General features: G+C 35.5%; 1 protein-coding gene across 1 annotated transcript in view; it reads left to right on the top strand.

Moving 5' to 3' along the window:
* Positions 1 to 1,392: 1,392 nt before the first annotated feature.
* LOC132747598 (probable E3 ubiquitin-protein ligase HERC1) overlaps positions 1,393 to 9,378 on the top strand; it is a gene marked incomplete at its 5' end in the record, with an annotated part of 45,718 nt that continues 37,732 nt past the window's right edge. The window contains 5 exons of the mRNA XM_060737022.1: positions 1,393 to 1,495; positions 1,984 to 2,208; positions 5,610 to 5,798; positions 6,388 to 6,571; positions 6,993 to 7,218. Of these exons, the coding sequence (XP_060593005.1) occupies positions 1,393 to 1,495; positions 1,984 to 2,208; positions 5,610 to 5,798; positions 6,388 to 6,571; positions 6,993 to 7,218 (927 nt within the window). The remainder of the gene's footprint in view (positions 1,496 to 1,983; positions 2,209 to 5,609; positions 5,799 to 6,387; positions 6,572 to 6,992; positions 7,219 to 9,378) is intronic.

A 9,378-nucleotide genomic window follows, 5' to 3' on the forward strand; every position in this document is an offset into this window, starting at 1 on the left:
CAACCCAAACTTTGGTGTGTAGTAGCTTATATCAAGAGGCAGCTTGGATTTGCTACCCAGGTGTCTGTGATCAAGGTCAAGGTCACTGTTACTTAAAAATAGAAATTCAGTTTTCCTCTCAATAACTTGAGTTTGCTTTGGCCTATGGACACCAAACTTGGTTTGTAGGTAACTTATATCAAGAGGCAGCTTGGGATTGCTACCCAGGTGTCTGATGATCAAGGTCAAGGTCACTGTTACTAAAATAGAAATTCAGTTTCCGCTCAATTACTTGAGTTTGCTTTGGCCTATTGACACCAAACTTGGTGTATTATAGCTTATATCAAAAGGCAGTTTGGGCATTGCTACCAGGGTGTTCTGTGATCAAGTCAAGGTCACTGTTACTAAAAATAGAAATTCAGTTTCTGCCCTCAATAACTTGAGTTTGCTTTGGCCTATTGACACCAACTTGGTATTTGTATATATAGCTTATATCAAGAGGCAGCTTGGGATTGCTACCCAGGTGTCTGTGATCAAGGTCAAGGTCACTGTTACTAAAAATAGAAATTTTAGTTTCCGCTCACATAAACTTGAGTTTGCTTTGGCCTGTTGACACCAAACTTTGGTGTATGGATAGCTTATATTAAGAGGCAGCTTGGATTGGCTACCCAGGTGTCTGTGATCAAGGTTCAAGATTACTGTTTACTTAAAAATAGAAATTCAGTTTCCGTTCAATAACTTGAGTTTGCTTTGGGGCCTATGACACTAAACTTGGTGTATGGATAGCTTATATTAGAGGCAGCTTTTGGGATTGCTACCCAGGTGTTCTGTGATCAAGGTCAAGATCACTGATACTTAAAATAGAAATTCAGTTTCCGCTCAATAACTTGAGTTTGCTTTGGCCTATTGACACTAAACTTGGTGTATGGATAGCTTTTATCAAGAGGCAGCTTGGGATTGCTACCCAGGTGTTTGTTATCAAGGTCAAGGTCTCTGTTACTAAAAATAGAATTTCAGTTTCTGCACAATAACTTGAGTTTGCTTTGGCCTATTGACACCAAACTTGATGTATGGGTAGCTTATATCAAGAGGCAGCTTGGAATTGCTTCCCAGGTGTCTGTGATCAAGGTTAATGTATTTAGTTTTCATGTTATAACTTGAGTTTGCTTTGACCTTTTGACATCAAACTTGCTGCGTGGCAGCTTTGGATTGCCACTTAGATATCTGGGAGCAAGTTCAAGGTCATTTGCTTACAATAGAATTTTCAGCTTCTACTCAATAACTTCAGTGCACTTTGATCTATTGATTGCTGTCACATCAAAACTTGGTCGTTGAAAACCTGGTTTTCATCGCATTGCGGCGCTTCTTGTATGTTAACATAACATGTTTTTATTTGAAATGTTTTTACTATAGAGAAGAGATATAGAGGAGGACATTTCTGTAACATGTGAGTTGTGTGGGGAAGTCACCGTGGCATTCAATAGACACATGAGGTCCAAGCATCCTGGCTGTGGAGGTAGGTGGATAATACCTTTTTTCAGACAAATAAAGTGTCCGCCCTTTATTGACCTCTTGAATCATGCAATGTGAGAGGGAATTCATTTCAAATGTTTATCATTTTATTGAGAAGACAATATTTGGATCCCACATTTCTGACATACTTCTTTAATGAGACCACAGTCAAAGAGTATATCCCTAAGATCAATGTCGTTTTCATAACGCCTGAATCCATTGAAGGATATACACCTGTGATTTTTTAGCCAACATGTTCATATTAAAAAGGCACTGAATTTTCTCGATTTTAATAACACAATATCTGGCCAAACTGATTATAATATATTGTATAATGTCAATAAAGACAGCCAAAATAGTCATGTAAGGTGATCTAAAAACCTAACAGTAACATCTGGAAATTTGCAAGGATTTTTTCCCACTCATTTTTCACAAAATATCATCCTTCTGCAGACTACTATTTAAATACTTTTTTGTTGTTGTATGAAACAGGAAGCTGTGATAACCATGGTTACAGGAGCACAGGAAGTTACTGTGGAGGTTGGTTTGGAGGTCAGTGTGGCACAGGTCACCCATTCTACCTCATGTGTCCAAGTTGTAGACAACAGTATATGAATCAACCAAGCACACCAGTTAGAGGATTAGACAACTGTCAGAATGAGATGTCTACCAAGCCAACAGAGTTTCAGGATAATGATGAATCACTACCTTTAACAGGTAATCCATTTCCCCTATATTATACGTAGACTACTCTAGAAATCATCTGCTACTCAGTTTGTTCAAATGATGTTCCATTTATTATCCCTCGCCGAAAGGCGGCGGGGGATATAGAAATAGTCTCCTTCCGTCCGTTCGTCCTTCCTTCCTTCTGGCCGTCCGTCCTTCCGTCCAACATTTTTGTCCGGAGCATATCTCAAAAAGTATTTGAGGTATCAACTTGAAACTTCATAGGTGGATAGATCATATTGAGGAGGAGTGCAGTGCTCAAGAATGATAACTCTACCCTGCATAATTTTTCAGTTATTGCCCTTTGTTATTTTTCAAACTTAATTTTTGTCCAGAGCATAACTCAAAAAGCTTATGAGATATCAACATGAAACTTCATAGGTGGATAGATCTCACTCAGGAGGTATGCTGTGCAAAAGAAAAGACAACTCTACCCTTCATAATTTTTGAGTTATTGCCCTTTGTTATTTTTCATCCTTAATTTTTCACCTGAGTGGAGCATAACTCAAAGAGTCTTTGAGATGTCAACATGAAGCTTGGTGCATAGATCTTATTGAGAAGGAATGATGTGCACAAGAACGATAACTCTTCCAGATATTGCCCTTTGTTATTTTTCATACTTTTTGTCCGAAGCTTATCTCAAAAAGTGTTAGAGGTATCAACTTGAAACTTCAGAGGTATCAACTTGAAACTTCATAGGTGGATAGATCTCATTGAGGAGGAGTGCAGCACACAAGAATGATAAATCTACCCTGCATAATTTTTCAGTTATTGCCCTTTATTTTTCATGCTTAATTTTTGTGCAGAGCATTACTAAAAAAGCCTTTGAGATATCAACATGAAACTTCATAGGTGGATAAGTCTCATTAAGGAAGAGTGCAGCACACAAGCATGATAACTCTACCCTGCATAATTTTTCAGTTATTGCCCTTTGTTATTTTTCATGCTTAATTTTTGTCCAGAGCATAACTATAAAAGCCTTTGAGATATCAACTTGAAACTTCATAGGTGGATAGTGCAGCACACAAAAATGATAACTCTACCCTGCATTATTTTTCAGTTATTGCCCTTTGTTATTTTCAGCCATCAGTATTCACATATGTTTCAAATCTGTTATCACTTCAGCCATCAGTTTTCATTACCAAAAGATCTCTTAAAATTGAATTATTCTGCTCTACTACATATACATTCTTCCAATGAGCAAACACATTCAGCGAGGGATGGCCATGTTGACATGGCTCTTGTTTATACTTAGTATAATTTTGGCCAACTTGATCATTTGTTTAGCTCAACTATCCCACTTTCCTTTGTATCAGTATTAGCTTAAAGGCACGCCGCTCAGGACCAAAGGCTTAAAATATAAAATTTCTTACATAGATCAGCTGCGGCACTTAAAACAGAAAAATATAATATAAAGATAATTGGGAAATATACTCGAAAATAAATTGAAAATCATATTTGTGTTCATTTCTTAGCCCGATTTGTGTGAAAAGTGTTGCAACACTTTTCAATTTTGGGTCATTTTTCGCAATTATAAGAATTATTCTGGAGTGAGTGAATGATCTAAAATTTTGGTGTACACCTACATCAAATGAAACATTAATCTCTAAAAATTATTTCCAGTCCCGTCATGTCATAAAACCTCATTGGAGTCCTTTTAACACTTTGTTTAAGTTTTTGCATGCAACTAATCATATGTTATTCACTGAAGATGTATCTTGGAAACTTTACACATGTCATTGTAATCATAACTAAAGGTCACTGTCTAAAACCAATAGCTAAAGCTTGGATTATGACTTTATTATACCTGATGCATACATGTGACAAATGAAATGGGCCAAATCTGGATTTTCAGCTGGATTTTGAGGCTCAAAACTGGATTTTTTTATCGACTCGAATTTCAGTGCGTGTTTGGCACATTTGGTTCAAAGAATCTATATTACCCTCAAAATCATTAAATGATAATACTTTTTATGTTTTTTTTTGTTGATCAATATTAATTTATTTCATCAAAAAAAATAAATAAATAGATAAATAAATAAGTGTAGTCATACTGGCTATTTCTAAAACAGTCACACTTTCACATTTCATTATTTTCAGTTTGAAGAATTATAATGTCTTTTCATTCATTCAATAATTAAACACAAGCTATTTGAAAACATGCAACAACTATTCATAAACATAAGACTATGACAGTTAAATACATGTAACGTAACATAAGTAAAAGACTCAAAATAAATGCAAGAATCGTTCTGTTATTAAATCCACATTTTTGCCTCGATGATTGCGTAATTCCTAAAACAAAACAAAAAATTACCCACTCACTAAAAATAGGTTAATTAGACATCTCAAACAGGTTTTGAATGATCCACTTTAAATGATTCTGCTTCCCCTTTTATCTTTGTCAGTGCGGCACTAATCAAAGGTTGAGCCGAATTCATACATGTAAATTTACAGGGTAGTTTTTGATGACGTAGCGTGTAATACCTACTGCCAAATTACGAAAGAGGTCAATTGACTGACACACGACACGGTGATAAGTTAAACATGTGAGAATAACTTTGGGTATTGGAACTGTTTATTACGTCACCTTGCTGTCAATTAGCGACTCAACATTTAATCCGCTATAATTTAGGATATGGACAGATAACAATCAATGCCCGGAGGCACAGTTTACATTTTAGATACAGGTGCTGTGTTTGATTTTTTTTATGTTGATTTTTTTATAAATATCGGGAATTCAAGCTGTAATATCGGGAATCGGGATCAGTGTTGAAATATCGGGATTTTTTTAAATCCCGCCGGGATGTCACATGTATGCTGATGTGAAGTGAAAAAAATCAAAGCAGAAAAAAAATCAAAGCTATGGCATTTAGCCTAGACAATATTCAATACTTCGCTTCATACTAATGGCAGACTGGTACTGGACTTTATATAAACGTGATTGTATAGAATTTCCTGCACTTTCATATAAGTTTCTGAAATAATAAAACACTGAAAGTTGTGCTCCTAATTGTATTTGATGAAAGGCATGGAAAGTTGGCAAAATGCTAAAGTTATGACCTGATAAGGTAAATAGTCAGTAAGTCTTCTGAAATGCCTGGACATATGAGAAAGCTTGTAAAAAGTGATACCCTGGGTATTTCTTTGCCTCATATATGACCTTAAATAGTGTGGAAATGACAAAAGCAAACATTCAACTCCATGCCCATCCCTTTCTCACAAATTTCTCAAACAAAAACAACAAAAAAATACTTAATTATTGAAAAAAGTTTATTTAATCGAAAGCATTTTCTAGAGAAAAAATATTATCTATTAAGATTGCTTCAGAAATAGAACTTCATTTGTAATAAGGTTGAGTTGAGTTATGATGATAATGATGATTTTTACAGAGGGCAGCACATACATGAGAGAGATTGAGGGATGGTTACCGTGCCTAGATAATCCAGAGAAACTATACCAGTACCTCGGCTTGTCAGACAAGAAGCCTATACCAGATCCTGTCAAGTTTCAGCAAGCTGACCCACTGGGAGCTTCATATATTTGTCCAGCTCAACAAGACAAATTCTCCAATAATGAAGGTCAGTGTTTAAAAGTCTAATTTTTTTTTTGAGAAAGAAAAAGCTTGTTATTTTAGATTTCCACCCTGTTATTAGCAGAGTAAGAGGAATTTCTGTATATTTTCAAGTTATACTGTCTCTTGATAAAATAACTTACTTTGTGCATTTGACTACACTTACTATATTTTGTTGTCAAGCCCATGATAACTTTAACATTTTAATAATTAACAAAAACCTGAAGGCTTGCTGCTTTAATTATAAGTTATCTACATGTATTTAACACAGTAGTTAAAGAATAAGGTCCTTTGGACCTATGAGTTTGAGAATTAGGCAGGGCAAATGTTGTTGTTGTTGTGTTTTTTTTTTGTTACAAAGTCTCAAAGCCTTTAGCCCTTCATTGCTGGTTTTTTTTGGATGTTTCAATCTCTTACTAAGAAGGTCTATACTTGTTCAAGGTCAATACTCGTTCAAGGTTAATACTTGTTCAAGGTCAATACTTGCTCAAGGTCAATACTTGTTCAAATTCTTATAATACACGTTTCGCAAACAACTGCTGATATAAATAATCTTACAACAACCCAAACAAATATAAGAAATTTTTTCCAAAAAGTAGGACAAGTTTTCAGATCATCCGCAAAAACTGATGAAAAAACCCAGAAAAGTTTACCAGAGCAGATCATGAACTTTCAAACTAGTTTGGACAGACAGATGGCTTTACATCGTACAACAATGGCATCACAGATATCTATAGCTAGATCTGTTATACTGCAGGCACTGGCTGTCCTGTCAGGGAGGTGAGTACCATACAATGATAACATTGGCTAATTGATGACAGATGCAATATTTAAAATTGGTCAGTTGATGACCAATGCAAGAAAGATTACTAAAATAAACGATGTGTATTCTTTTAAACATAAAAGATTTTTAAATACATCATTGGCGTAAGAATTATCTGCTCAATTGCGGGTGGCTAGCATTTGTTTCTGAGTGGTTAAGGTCAGCAGTTGCAAATCACTTGGCTGTCACCTGGTTTGTGCCTGAAATAATGTAAAGAAGGCCACCTGAGGTCTTCCTCCACCAGTAAAGCTAGAAAGTCGTCATTTGACCTTTACTGTGTTAAGTGTGATGTAAAACCAGACAAAACAAAAAAAGAAGAAGAAAGAAAAGAATTTTTGGAGGCATTTAATTATAAAAAAACATGTTTTTACCTATCAGTGGAACATCATGCAGCCTCCCTGCAGCCCTGGATAAGATGGGATTGTCGGACATTATGATGATAGTAAAGCTGATGTGTTTATGTGCCTCTGGAAAGATAACTCCGTCATGTGACTACGCCATCGGAACTGGACAGACCAGTCTTAATCATCTTACAACAGCTATAGGGTCACTAGTAACAGAGAATACCAAATCACAAAATCAACTTCTTCAGTTGTGTACAAAGGTATTGTATTAAAAATTGTGTATATTAAGTTGTCAAAAATTAATTAAATAAAATGAGCTTTGAACACAAATGAACGAATATGATTCTTAATTAGGTCAAAACATATTATTTTGATAGAAATAACTTTCATTACGCACACTACTAGCGCCTTACAGATGAGGAAAACATGATTTGATAATCAATGATTGCACCTTCAATGTTATTTGAATATGTAATTTACTGAATATTCAAATATCATCAAGAAAAATAGATAATGTGTTGAAAAGATTAGATTTTGTTTTATTGTTGTGATCTTCTTTGTGATAAAAAGCAATGAAGATTGTTCATTTCCTAAAGAATAACACATATGTGTGATAGAAATAATATCTCATTTATAGACCAATATATCACGTTTGCATATATAGAAAACAATATAACACTTATGGAGCAAATTTGACGACTAGATATCCAGTTTCACTTCAGTTGCCTAGGCAGTCATTTGTTTTGTTACTTATTTTTTCACAGCTTTTAACCTATATCAAATGCTTGTGGACCATGTTGGAAGAGTAGTTTTTTTACAAGAAAGATTGACTTAAAATCCTGGAGTTTTTTAGCTCACCTGTCACAAAGTGACAGGGTGAGCTTTTGTGATCACTTTTCGTCCGCCGTCCGTCCGTCCGTAAACTTTTACTTTAAATGACATCTCCTCATAAACCACTAAGCCAATTTCATCCAAACTTCACAGGAATGTTCCTTTGGTGGTCACCTTTGAAAATTGTTCAAAAAATTTAATTCAATGCAGAACTCTGGTTGCCATGGCAACCAAAAGAAAAAACTTTAAATATCTTCTTCTAAAAAACCCAAAGAGCTAGAGCTTAGATATTTGGCATGAAACATCTTCTAGTGAGTGTCTACCAAGTTTGTTCAAATAAAAGCCCTGGGGTCAAAATTGGCCCTGCCCCAGGGGGGTCATTGATTTTCCCTATATGCATATAGTAAAAACTTAAAAAATCTTCTTTTAAAGAACCCAAAGACCTAGAGCTAAGATATTTAGCATGAAACATCCCCTAATGGGTGTCTACCAAGTTTGTTCAAATAAAAGCCCTTGGGTCAAAATTGGCCCCGCCCCAGGGGGTCATTGATTTTCCCTATATGCATATGGTAAAAACTTAAAAAACCTTCTTTTAAAGAACCCAAAGAGCTAGAGCTAAGATATTTAGCATGAAACATGTTCTAATGGATGTCTACCAAGTTTGTTCAAATAAAAGCCCTGGGGTCAAAATTGGCCCCGCCCCGGGGATCATTCATTTTCCTTTTATGTGTATAACAAAAACTTAAAAAATCTTCTTTGAAAAAACTCAAATAGCTAGAGTTTAGATATTAAGCACGAAGCATCTTCTAGTGAGTGTCTACAAAGTTTGTTCAAATAAAAGTCTTGGGGTCAAAATTGGCCCCGCCCCGGGGGACATTGATTTTCCTTATATGTGTATAGCAAAAACTTAAAAATTTTCTTTAAAAAATCCCGAATAGCTAGAGTTTAGATATTAAGCATGAAACATTTTCTAGTAAGTGTCTACAAAGATTGTTCAAATAAAAGCCCTTGGGTCAAAACTGGCCCTGCCCCAGGTGTGTCATTGTTTTTAACTATATGTGTTAAGAAAAAACTTGACCAGCTAGACCTTAGATGTTTAGCATGAAACATTTTCTAATGGGTGTCTACCAAGTTTGTTCAAATAAAAGCCCTGGGGTTTAAACTGGCCCCGCTCCGGGGGCCTATATACAGGTGAGCGACTTCAGGGCCATCATGGCCCTCTTGTTATGTTTTACAAAACATGAGTAAAATCTTATAGAACTGGTAGATCTAACACAGTGTAACCTCTGCAGAGTGGCCCCTCTGTAAAGCAATAACCTCTTAGATCTTCTAGAACCACACCTCTCAACAACAACCAAAATCTTTGCCTCAAAAACAATGTTGCTCTGCAGAGGTTCTACTATACCCTTTTGTCAATCAGGGTTTCCATTGCTTTATAGTGCTTATATTTACTATATTTATACAGAAAAATCAAACCCGAGACTCAAACCACAGGTCTCTGGATTGCCTGTCTAGTATGCTAACCACTACACCAAAGCAGCTGTTGCGTGTTCTTCGTGCTAATTGACCTTATACATTTAAATTATTTT

The sequence above is a fragment of the Ruditapes philippinarum genome, unplaced genomic scaffold, assembly GCF_026571515.1.
Source record: "Ruditapes philippinarum isolate M1 unplaced genomic scaffold, ASM2657151v2 ctg3553_1_1_1_1, whole genome shotgun sequence".
Taxonomy (NCBI): Eukaryota; Metazoa; Mollusca; class Bivalvia; order Venerida; family Veneridae; genus Ruditapes; species Ruditapes philippinarum.